General features: G+C 41.4%; 1 protein-coding gene across 1 annotated transcript in view; it reads left to right on the forward strand.

Annotated features, from left to right (window-relative positions):
* Positions 1 to 5,082: 5,082 nt before the first annotated feature.
* LOC110297180 (zinc finger protein 665-like) overlaps positions 5,083 to 12,451 on the forward strand; it is a 30,139-nt gene continuing 22,770 nt past the window's right edge. Inside the window, exons 1-3 of the mRNA XM_029479334.1 lie at positions 5,083 to 5,136; positions 7,468 to 7,535; positions 8,941 to 9,008. Coding sequence (XP_029335194.1) covers positions 7,475 to 7,535; positions 8,941 to 9,008 — 129 coding nt within the window. The 5' untranslated portion in view covers positions 5,083 to 5,136; positions 7,468 to 7,474. The remainder of the gene's footprint in view (positions 5,137 to 7,467; positions 7,536 to 8,940; positions 9,009 to 12,451) is intronic.

The raw sequence follows: 12,451 nt of genomic DNA on the forward strand, positions 1-12,451 counted from the left end.
AGGACAAAGGAAGGAAGGAAAAAGAAAAAGCTTGCATCAGCAATAGTGTCAGAGTTTGGTGCCCTCCCATGGGATAAATCCCTAGTTGGGTTAGTCACTGGGTGGCCTTTCCTTCAGTCTCTGCTCCATTTTTTTTTGTCCCTGCATTTCTTTTAGACAGGAACAATTCTGGGTCAAAAAATTTAAAAGTAGGTTGGTGACCCCATCCCTCCAAGAGGGCCCTGTCTATCTACTAGAGATGGTCTATTCAGGTTCCATCTCCCCACTGTTGCGCATTTTAGGTAAGGTCACCTGCATTGAGTTCTGTGAGCCTCTCACTGCCCAGGTCTCTGGGATTTTCAAGTTGTTCTCCCCACACCACCCAACCAAACTACCCACCCTCTGGCAGCTTCATATTTCCATTCTTTCTCCTGTCTCTGTCCATACCTGATCCTGCCCCCACTTTCCCCTTCTAAGTGGGGTTGAAACACTTATTGTTTAACTTCTTAGGGTCTGTGGGTGTATCATGGGTACACTGGACTTTTTGGCCCTGGCATATAATGTAGAGGAGACTACCTCATTCAACTTCAGTGGGAAAGGATACGGCTAACCCTGTGGAGACTTGATGCCCCAGGGGTAGGGTATGCCTGGGGTAGAGGGTGGGGAACCCATTCAGAGGTGAAGGGGAGAGTGAAAGAAGTATAGGAGGGGGAACCTGAAGGAGGGGCATGTGGGATGTAACAAATAAAATAATTAATTAAAAAGCACAAAGCTTGCAAACAACAATAACACACCCAAATTAATCAAAATATATACCACTTACTGAACCTATTTACAATTAAATTTTGCATTTAAAATGGTTGTGTAGAGGATCACAATAAATTTTACACTTTGTATTAAATATATTTCATACACTTAACTTTCAGCAAAATGAAAATAAGCATTCCTAAGAGTCCTAGATAGTGTCCTGAAAAGGGTAAAGGGAAATAATCAGAATATAGAAAGCCAAAGAAGAGGGTACCTGGGTGGAGCTGAAGCTGCAGCCTGTTCCTCCCAGAGAGGAACACTTTGACAACAAATGGGAAAGATCCTAAGCTGCCTGATTCTAGTCCCGATGAATCAGGGCTTAATGGTCAAAAGAAATAAAAGAGTGTGAAAGAGAAATCAAATAAACAACAACAGAAAAAAACTAAACAAAACACCCAAACCATAAATAAAGGAAAAGGGATTGAACAGAAAATTCTCAGAAGATATACTTTAATTAATTAATTAATTTAGATATTTTTCATTTACATTTCAAATGCTATCTCCAAAGCCCCCTCTACCCTCCCCCAGCCCTGCTCCCCAACCCACCCACTCCTGTTTCCTGGCCCTGACATTCCCTTGTACTGTGTCATATGATCTTTGCAAGACCAAGGGCCTCTCCTCCCTCTGATAGCCAACTAGGCCATCCTCTGCTACATATGCAACTGGAGACATAGCTCTGGGGGAGGGGGTACTGGTTAGTTCATATCCTTGTTCCTCCTATAGGGTTGCAGACCCCTTGAGCTCCTTGGGTAAAGGAGCTAAAGCTCCTTTATTTCCTTTTCTCTAGTTTCTTCATTGGGGGCCCTGTGTTCCGTCCAATAGATGACTGTGAGCATCCACTTCTGTATTTGCCAGGCATTGGCATAGACTCAAACAAAAGATAGCTATGTCAGGGTCCTGTCAGAAAAATCTTTCTGGCATATGCAATAATGTCTGGGTTTGGTGGTTGTATATAGGATGGATCCCTGGGTGGAGTAGTCTCTGGATGGTCTTTCCTTTCATCTTAGCTCTGAACTTTGTCTCTGTAACTCCTTCCTTGGGTATTTTGTTTCCCATTCTAAGAAGGAATGAAGTATCTACACTTTGGTCATCCTTCTTCTTGAGTTTCATGTGTTTTGCAAATTGTATCTTGGATATTCTAAGTTTTGGGGCTAATATCTGCTTATCAGTGAGTGCATACCATGTGTGTTCTTTTGTGATTGGGTTACCTCACTCAGGATGATATCCTCCAGACACATCCATTTGCCTAAGAATTTCATGAATTCATTGTTTTTAATTGCTGAGTAGTACTTCATTGTGTAAATGTACCACATTTTCTATATCCATTCCTCTGTTGAGGGACATCTGGATTCTTTCTAGCTTCTGGCTATTATAAATAAGGCTGCTATAAACNTAGTGGAGCATGTGTCCTTATTACAAGTTGGAACATCTTCTGGGTGTATGCCCAGGAGAGGCATTGCTGGCTCTTCCGGTAGTACTATGTCCAATTTTCTGAGGAACCACCAGACTGATTTCCAGAGTGGTTGTACCAGCTTGCAACCCACCAACAATGGAGGAGTGTCCCTCTTTTTCCACATCCTCTCCAGCATCTGCTGTCACCTGAATTTTTTATCTTAGTCATTCTGACTGGTGTGAGGTGGAATCTCAGGGTTGTTTTGATTTGTATTTCCCTGATGATTAAGGATGTTGAACATCCTTAAGCCATTCGGTATTCCTCAGTTGAGAATTCTTTGTTTGAAGATATTTCAATAAATATCTGTAGTGTTATAACCTCCTAACATATAAGGGAAATGCAAGTTTCAAATTAAACTGCCTTTTTTGTTTGTTTGTTTTGTTTTTTTTGAGACAGGGTTTCTCTGTGTAGCTCTGGCTGTCCTGGAACTCACTTTGTAGACCAGGCTGGCTTCGAACTCAGAAATCCATCTGCCTCTGCCTCCCCTGGGATAAAGGACAAAGGACAAACAAGTTCTGCTTAGACTGTCAGTGAAGGGGAACCCTTATTCACTGTTGGAAGGGAACTTAGGTTTTGGCAATCCTAATGAAGTCAGTTGGGGTTTTGGTTTTTGTTTCTTGGTTGTTTGTTTAGATGTGTTTTTGATGCAGGGATTTAGTATGCAGCCTTAGTCATGATTTCTAAAATTACTAAAACTAGCTCTACCCTGTGACCCAGCTAATCACATGTAGATATACATATGCTCTGGGAATCCGTATCATAGCAAAGAGATACTAACATGGTTACCACTACTCTTTCCACTCTTTTCATAAAAGTAAATAAATGGTATCAGTCTATATGTTCATCAATACAGACATATGTATAATGAAACTCTACCATAAATTTAATGGAATTTTTTACTGGGTCATCACAAATGAAACTTATAGAAAGATGGAATAAATTGGAAAAGATGAATGAGGCAATTGAGGATTTGGAAGACACTCACAATATGTTCTCTCTCATGTATAGATACTAACTTCTGATTTTATGCATGTGCAGCTTCAGTTTCTGCCTCTCGTTAGTGACTCATCGGCATCTATGAGGCAAGTGCTCCATCTTCTTGGTGAATGAGCTGTGGTTCAGGCTGATAGATGGAAAGGCCTTGTGCCACGTTTACTGACTACAGTGGTAATAGTAAGGAAAGAAACTCTGAAAAACAAGGTGGTGCTTTGTTGGTATAGTTATCAATAATGATATGCTTACAAGTAACAGATAAATGAGGAAAATTCACATTAGCATAATGCTTTCAAATAGTTTATTATAATTGTGACATGTGGTGAATGACATGGTAGCTGAGCCTAGTCCTTTGGGTTTCTTGATTTATATCTTTGACCATGAAGCTGTGTTCCCTACATCATCACCCTGTACTCTGTTCTCAGTGGGAAGATCTAGGCCATCTGTGAACTGGCTATGACACATGGCCACATTGCTGCATAATCCTAGCTTTTGAATAGTATAGACAATAAGATCAGAGTTAAATTCAAGGCCAGCTTGTCCTAAATAGTTCTAGACCATCCAGGGCTAGAGTGTAAATACTTACCCTATGTGTAGACACCTCACATGATCCTTGGCTTTAGTCTCATACTCTACATTAGGTCTACTGATTTATTTACAGTGCTGGATGCATTCCCTATTTTATTGCCTCTCCCCATTTACCATTATTTCTAATGTATACCTAGTTCTGCAATTGTTTCTATTATGCAACATACAAAGGAAAGTTTACTTCTCAGCAAGAAGAGAGCTCTATTCTCTGGGGATCATGAGATACTCCCAGTCAGAAGCACATGATGGTTCATCTCATATTTTCTCTTTTAATCTTCCATATGGCTTCCCTTTCCTGTTTCCTGATAATCCTTCCTAGTTTTCAATCTTTGAAAAATGAGAAAAGGTAAACAACTTTAATCCTAGCACCCAGAAGATAGAGGCCATGAGATGTCTGAGAGTGCAAAGCCAGAATGATCTCCATGGCCAGTTCCAAGCCTGTCAAGCCAACAAAGTGAGACAATCTCAAAAATAAATAAATGAGAACCCTTTTAAGGTGGGGTGAAAATAAAGAGAAAAGGCAAAGAAAAGGAGAGACATTGGCCAAGAGCAGTTGTTATTCTTGCAGATGTTCTGGCTTCCATTCACAGCACCCAGATGAGGACTCAAAATCATCTGTAGCTCCAGTCCCAGGGGGTCCTACCTTTTCTTCTGACCTCCACAGCCACTAGGCATGCACGGGGGTTAGGGAGGGGGCATGATTATACATGCAGGCAAAATATATGAAATAAGTCTAATAAAACTTTAAAAATCACCAGAAAAGGTACTTTTTGAGGATACAATGTCATACTCCTGTAAGTAGATACAAATACTGGTAGGCAACAACTCCCGTGGCCACGTGAGACAGCCTTGGGCTCTCAGTGCATCACCTTCCACCAGCCTTGCCTGGTTGTAAGGAACTGAGGCACTTTGATGGTGGCTTCCTTATCACTGGAGCGTGAGTGCGGCCATGGTACTTTCTGAAAGAGCAAGAGCCACTAGATGAGCCATAGTAAGTATTGGCAAGATTTACCTCTGCCAGTGGTAGCGCGCATGCGCGCTGTCCCCCAAGTGGGAGGTGTGTAAGCCTTGGTAACCATTACAAAACAACCGGAAGTGACCTGGGACGCACAACTTTTTGGATCGAGATGTAGTTTCCTGCTCGGACCGCTTGTGCTTGGAGTCTGGACCGTTGGGGTTGTGGATGTCTGCAGGCGGACTTCGTGCCCCACGTGCTTTGTGCCGGGCTCTGAGAGTTGCAGCGTGAGGTGAGTGGGGGTCAGGCTGTCCGGACACCGGGCTGTCCTGCCGCGGTTTGTGCTGCCTGATGGCTGCAGGTGGGCATCAGCTCTGTTTTCATTCTTCTCTTGCGGGGTTTTTGCTTCTGTTTTGTCACTTACCGATATGCTTTGCTGTGGGATTTTGCCACGTTGTTTGAGAACGTTGTGTGTTCAGGGACACAGTTTGGGCAGGAGTGAGTGCATGGGCGCTGCAGGATCCGAGCCTGAGATCATTGTGCGGTGCTTGCTGAGGGCGACCGCGCTGCTTTCTGGTCTCTTAGTGTTTGAGTAGCTGGTAAGTGGTCTGTGAGAGGAGAAAAACTCCAAGGAGTAAGAGAAAACGGGAAAATGAATTTATGTACATTTTGGCCCAAACTCGGACCAAACGTATTTATGTCGGCCTACGCAGTAGTAGCAATAGATTGCTTTTATTGAATAGAAGGAACTGTATGAAAGCCAGGGTATAGGGGTAAGCTGTTTAGTGTGGTCCCAGTCATCCAAGCAGGGATTTAAGCCTTAGTTTCACCCCAGACACCAGGTGTTCTGATCATTTCCTCCCCGTGTTATATTTCCTATATGGAGCTGGAGCTGAAAACAGAAAAGGGATTTAAAAACAAAAAACAAACAAACAAAAGAACTAAAGCGAACTCAATTTCTATTGTCAGTTTACATAACTACTGGGGTCCATATGTGTGGCTAAGTCAGAGGTCTGGCCTGTGCTAGGAGCAGAAAGGTGTGCTCTAAAGAGGTTTTAGGTTAGAAGCCTAGGTTTCTGCATCCAAACAGGCAAGGGCCAGCCTCAACCAGTAGCCTCCTGTAGAGACCAGTGAGGTGAAAAGCAGAAAGAGGGAGGGACTGAGATGTGGATGAGCACTGTTGGGTTCCCAGAATCCACATTCACAATGTGGCTTTGAGCTGCCAGGAACTGCAGTTCCTAGGAACCCACTGCTCCCCTCTGGCCTCCTGGTGCACACACAGACAGCCAACAATCCCTATAATTTTTTTCTTTTTCTTTTTCTTTTTCTTTTTCTTTTTCTTTTTCTTTTTCTTTTTCTCTTTCTCTTTCTCTTTCTTTTTCTTTCTTTTTTCTTTTGCTTTAGTTTTTGAATAGAAAGAATAGGCCTTTAACAAAAATCTTTTTTCCCCAGTGAGCTACTTTCTCCACCTAATCCCCCTCCCACACACACCATTTGGTTAAGAAAAGGGAAAGAAAACCAGAGGATGAGACTCCACACATTGGTTACATTAAGCAGAAGAANAGTTAAAGTGACCTAGTGACCCCATGTCTGTCTCTAGTGCACAGCTTTGAGGTTAAGTTTAGAAATCAAGCTTTATGTATTAAAGTAGTGCTGCAGGTTGTGGTGGCACAGGACTGTCCTGTAATCTTAGCACTCTGCACACAGAGGCTGCAGGATGACTGCATTATGGAGGCTGGGCTGGGCATGAAGTAGGTTAGGGGTCAGCAGAGTAGGAGTAAGAGCCAAAGTGCAGAAGACGCGCATAATGCTTTTTAGTAAAAGCAGATTTGTGTGTGTGCTTCATTTTCAAGGTTTGTTTTTATTTTACATATATGAATGAGTATTTGACGGGTTGTATATAGGTACACCAAGTATGTGCCTAATGCCCAGAGAAGCCAGAAGGGGAGATCTGAGACCCTGGAATTAGAGTTTGTGAGCCCCATGTGGGTACTGAACCTGGGACCTCTGCAAGGTCACCAAGTGCTCTTAATCTCTGAGCCATCATTTATGTTTATGACTTTTTGTTCTCTTACTACAACAATTTTGCCAAGCATATGATGAGATGGACAGCATTTAGTTCAAGCCTGGTAGGGCACAGGTTTGTCAGATTTCATATTGCTTGCCAGCCTCATGTCTATGAATGAAAATAGATTAGCTCAGGAGAACATGGCCACTCAGAGACATGTGTCTTTGACATGTATTGCCCTTGATTTTAAAAGTTGTTGTGGGTTAGTCTTATGCACTGTGTATTCAGATGCTGATTTCTGTGCCCAGAGATCTGCTTATACCCCAGCCATAGGCAATGTCATGAGGCAAGGGCACAAGAGAAGGCCATGAGGTAGAGGAAGAAGGGGATTGTTGCTATGAGGTCAGGCATGAGGAGGATTCACCAAGGGGGTTCTCTGTGTGCACATCTAGCTACACCAAGGAGCCAAGGAGAGACTAAATGTAAGTAACTCGGAGTATGTGGCTGGGAAGTAGAGTAGCTAGGTAGCATCAAGGCTTAAAAGTTTTGCTCAGCTATTCTGATTAAAGCTTACTGACTAAATCAGTGTATCCCTGTCTCAATTAGTTGGGAGCAAGGCCGGTTAGGAAAACTGCCACTTTTAAATTTAATCATATGAACCGTCTTTGGTTTTGAAACTTACAGTGACAACATGGTATGTGGTATGTGGTGCTTTCTGTGCACGGCCCAAGCCGACTGTTCACCTAACCTCAGTGAGTATGATGTCCATTCTTCGGGTGTAGAGTTGACGTGGTAGAGTCAGAGAGGAGGTGATACCACACATCTAATAGTGGTGCTATTAAGTTTTCAGATGTCTTTTTAGTAGCTATTATTTTACATTCAGTTACCCAAGAAATTACTGTGACCAAAAATCTGAGTTAATATGGGTTTACTTTCTTCCCTTCACTCTGAGTAAGGAGAAGCCTAGCATTGCTCCAGGAGAGCACGAATTCTCTCACTATAGTTCTGCCTAAATCTCTAAAGTGCTGGGTCTTTTTTTTTTTTCCTACATAGAGGTTGTTTTGTTTTTGTTTTGTTTTTCTTCCTTCCTCCTCCTGTGGGCTGCTGTCTGTTCTTTTTTGACAGGCTCTTGGGGTGCAAAGCTGGACGTTGGTGTAGAGGCTTACTCCTTTATGTTGGATGTGCTTCCTATGAGACAATGTTGGAATAGTTTATCTTTAAATCTCTTTAGGGCCTTTTAAAGTTAAGTTTTCACTTTCATTTCTAACTTGAGGAATTGGTTATACACTGGAATAATAATGATTTCTTAAAATTCTATGGGTCTCTATCATTTGTAGTAATTTAAAACTTTTCAGCTTTCTGCTGATTAGGGATTGATGGGAGAAGGAGACATTTCAGGTTGAAGGCAGCAGGGAGGTTCAACCTCCTTGAACCGAACATCGAACAGGCACACAAAAGCATATTGACAGATTGCTAAACAATTTTTTTTTTTTTAAATTTGGTGAAACAAGTTCTTCATACCAAAGCCCATAATATAATCTATATGTTTCCTGAAGGAAAACATCACAGCTCTGGAACTTGTGTATGGCTCCAGGTGTGCCCGGAGTGTCTTGTTACCAAAGTTATGCAAAGGCTGTTAAGGTTTTCCAGAAAGACAACTCTATAGACAACAGAAAACAACCAGTGTTTTCTACAGTGATTTCTTTAAGGTCAAAGTACGTACAGCTGTTCATTCTGATGTCTATTCTAGAGATAGTGAAAAGCCTCTATTTCATCATAATGATTACTTTAGATATAATAATCCTACTAGAATTCCTACTATAAAAAATGAACTTTAAATCTCACCATGCGTCCTGCATTCTGCAGACTGAGCTGCATTGCATGCACCCTTGATCCTATGAGAAACCTTGCCTCAGTGGATGTCAGAGACAAGCTATTAGGAAAGCTTGAGCATCCCCTTTAAACATCAGGGGAGCGGCTAAACAGTTACTATCCAATTTCTATAGGAAATGAAGGCAAACTAAGTGTGTGTGGTGTCTGAATGATGTGCCAAGTCACTTCTCAGTGTTGTGTAGTGCATTCGTGGTGCAATTGAATTAATGAAGCTCTGTTTTGGAAAGAGGACTTAAACATGAGAGAATTTTTATCTTTTTATAGATGTTAAAGTGACACCAAGGACAGTGATGTTGGTGGATGGAGGTTGGTCGTCTACCTTAGCAGCAAAGGTATTTTACAATACAGAGAGCTCATATTTTGGTATGAATTTCACTTTCTGTTTCTTCATGTCTCTTACCTTGGTGCTTTTTTTTTTTAAAGATTTATTTATTTATTGTATGAAAATATACTGTAGCTGTCTTCAGACACACCAGAACAGGGTATTCGATTGTAAGCCACCATGTGGTTGCTGAGATTTGAACTGAGGACCTGTGGAAGAGCAGTCAGTGCTCTCAACCATTGAGCCATCTTTCCAACATCCCCCCGCCCACCCCACCCCCCTTTTTAATGGTTCTTTTTTTTTTTTTTTTAAAGTACACTGTAGCTGTCTTCAGACACTCCAGAAGAGGAGGTCAGATCTCATTACGGATGGTTGTGTGCCACCATGTGGTTGCTGGGAATTGAACTCAGGACCTCCGGAGAGCAGTCAAGTGCTCTTAACCTCTGAGCCATCTCTCCAGCCCCTTTAATGGTTCTTTTATCTAGGGTTCTATTAGACTCGGTAGTCAAGTCTGAGAAAGAGGTACAAAGAAATAGTGCAATTCCTTGACAAGAATGATGTTTGGAACAGAAGTATCAGAAGAGACTTCTTCCCTCCTATACTAAGGGGAAATATTTAAATGCATTACAAACTTGAAGGTCAGAAATGTGTCAGTCATATCTAGTCTCAACTTTTCTTATTTTGTTATCGTTACTAATTGTCTTGATTTTATGTGACTTGATACAAGGAGTTCTTTAGAGTTTTCTAGTTGTTAGCTACCAATATCACAGTGCTCAAGCAATGCCCTTCCTTTATGCTGACACCCACTTGCAATCTCTTAAAGGGGAGTTGATGCTGATTTTCTTGCTGTGGCTGAGGACCTTCACCATGACTCTTTTCCTCTTTAGCCGTGGTGACAGCCTTAAGAAATTTACAGAGCAATGTACAAAAAGAACCACACTTAATAAAAAAAGTAGGACATTCAGGAAAAAATACTGAAATATAATCATGAAAATTATTTTCCTTTTGATCAAAATAATTTATTAAAATCACAAATGGTAGAACAGAGTATTTATATTCAATGCTTTCCTTTTATTTTCTCATGAGCTTTCTTTATTTTATTTTATTTTATTTATTTATTAATGTATGTGAATACACTGTCACTCTCTTCAGGCACATTGGAAGAGGGCACCGGGGGGCCATTACAGATGGTTGTGAGCCACCATGTGGTTACTGGGATTTGAACTCAGGACCTCTGGAAGAACAGTCAGTGCTCTTAACCACTGGGCCATCTCTCCAGCCCTCTCATGAGCTTTCTATTCTGCTGCTTTTCATAAATGAATGGTTATTACCTCTTTATATAATCAAGTTTGTATTTAATCATTATTTGATGAAGTTCTGCTATGTTCTTATTTATAGTATTCTATTGAGAACAGAAAGTGTATATCAAAATTCCATTTTATTTCTATGCATGTCCTAGGACAGTACATACATTTTTACATTCTTACCACTCCAGTTGGCAACATGAACCTGGGGTTGGAGAACCTAAAAATGAAGCAGACTATGGTCTCAGGCAATAGACATCTTTATTTAGGGAATACAACAGTTTATATTTTGAGGGCTAAGTACATATAAGCAGAGTTCACTTGATTTGAAGTTATACAAAGTTAAAAGGGCAAGGTCACATAAATTATTGCCGTGTACAGTCACACCAGGAAGGTCATATTAGTATAAGTTATATACAGTCAAGAGGGCAAGGTCACATTAGGTCAAGCTGTACACCAGTGGTTCTCAACTTTTCTAATACTGATACAGGTTAATACAGTTCCATGTGCTCATGCAGGGGGGTATCTGCATGTTGGCAGACACATCTAGAGACAGAGCAATAATGTCTCAATTCCTACGCCCATCAGAAATAGTGTTTTCCAATGGTCTTAGGTAGAGAACTGCTGTTCTAGAACTTTCAGGTGAGCTGTTAAATTTATAAAATTAGATCTGTCCAGTTGTTTTAAGTAGGCACGTAGTGCTATGAACTTTCTCAGCATTGCTTTTGTTGTCTTTCATAAGTTTCTATATGTTGTGTTTTCATGTTCATTGAATTCTAGAGTCTTTAATTTTCTTCCTATATTTGTGTCTTGTCTGTCTTTTTCTTTTTTTATTTCTTTGTTTCTCTCTCTTCTTTCTCTCCTCTTCCCTCCCCTCCCCCCTCTTTCTTCCTTCCTTTCTTTCTTTCTTTCTTTCTTTCTTTCTTTCTTTCTTTCTTTCTTTCTTTCTTTTTCTTTTTATTTTTTCATACAATGCTTCCCAACCATGGTTTCCACTCTCTTTACTGATCCCAGTTTCCTCCCCCCATTCCATTCATCCTGTTTCCCTTTAAAAAAGAACATGCCTCCCAGGTACATCAGCTGAACATGGCCCGAGAAGACACAATAGGACTAGGCAGCCCAGTAGTAGGAAAAGAGTCCCAACAGCAGGCAAAAGATTCAGACCCCCTCGCCCCCTCCAACACACATAATACACACCTACTGTTAGGAGTCCCACAAGAGCACCAAGCTAAACAACCATACATATATGCAGAGAACCTAGTGTAGACAGGGCAGGCCCAATAATCGCCTCTTCATCTCCATGAGCCCCTATTAGCCCAGGTTAGTTGATTCTGTGGGCCTGTTCTCCTGGTGTCCTCAATCCCTTTGGCTCTGACAATTCCTCCTCCCTCTTTTCCACAGGGTTCCTTGAGTATTGCCTAACGTTTGGCTGTGGGTGTCTGCCTCTGCTTCCATCTGCTGTTGGAGGAAACCACTTTGATGAAATTTGAGCTAGGCACTGATCTATGAATATAGCAGAATATTATTAATAAGTTTCATTGATTTTGATTTTCTTTTTTTCAGTCATGTTTGGTTCTACCCTAGGTCTCTGGGCTCTCTCCTCTCCAGTTGCTATCCAGAAAGTCTCTGACATGGCCTTCCTCTTGTGGCATGAGCCTCAAGATAGAGCAATCATTGGCCACTCCCACAAGTTTAGTGCCTGCAGTGCCCCAGCACATCTTGCAGGCTGGAAAGATTGTAGGTCGAAAGATTTGTGACTGGATTGGTGTCTTAGTCCCACAACTGGAAGCCAAGCACAGAAGATGGCTTGTTAATACTCCATATGCCCCACTACTAGGAGTCTCCACTTAGGTTACCCTCATAGATTCGAGGGAATCTTTATAGCATTAGGCATCTATTTCACCCCCAAAATGTGCACCCCGTTTTTAGTAGTTGCCATGTACTCTCTCCCTCCATCATTCTCTCCATACCTAATCCCTTCTGTTGTCATTCCTCACACCCATCCCCAGTCTACCTACAAAATCTATTCTATTTCCCTTTTCCAGGGAAATCCCGAGAGATGTTTCAGGCATTAAAAGGTCAGGCTTAAAATCAAAATACCCTTAATTCATTTTTTAAATTCAATCTAGAATTGTTCAGTTTTCATGAG

Source organism: Mus caroli, chromosome 7 (assembly GCF_900094665.2).
Source record: "Mus caroli chromosome 7, CAROLI_EIJ_v1.1, whole genome shotgun sequence".
NCBI classification, from domain to species: Eukaryota; Metazoa; Chordata; class Mammalia; order Rodentia; family Muridae; genus Mus; species Mus caroli.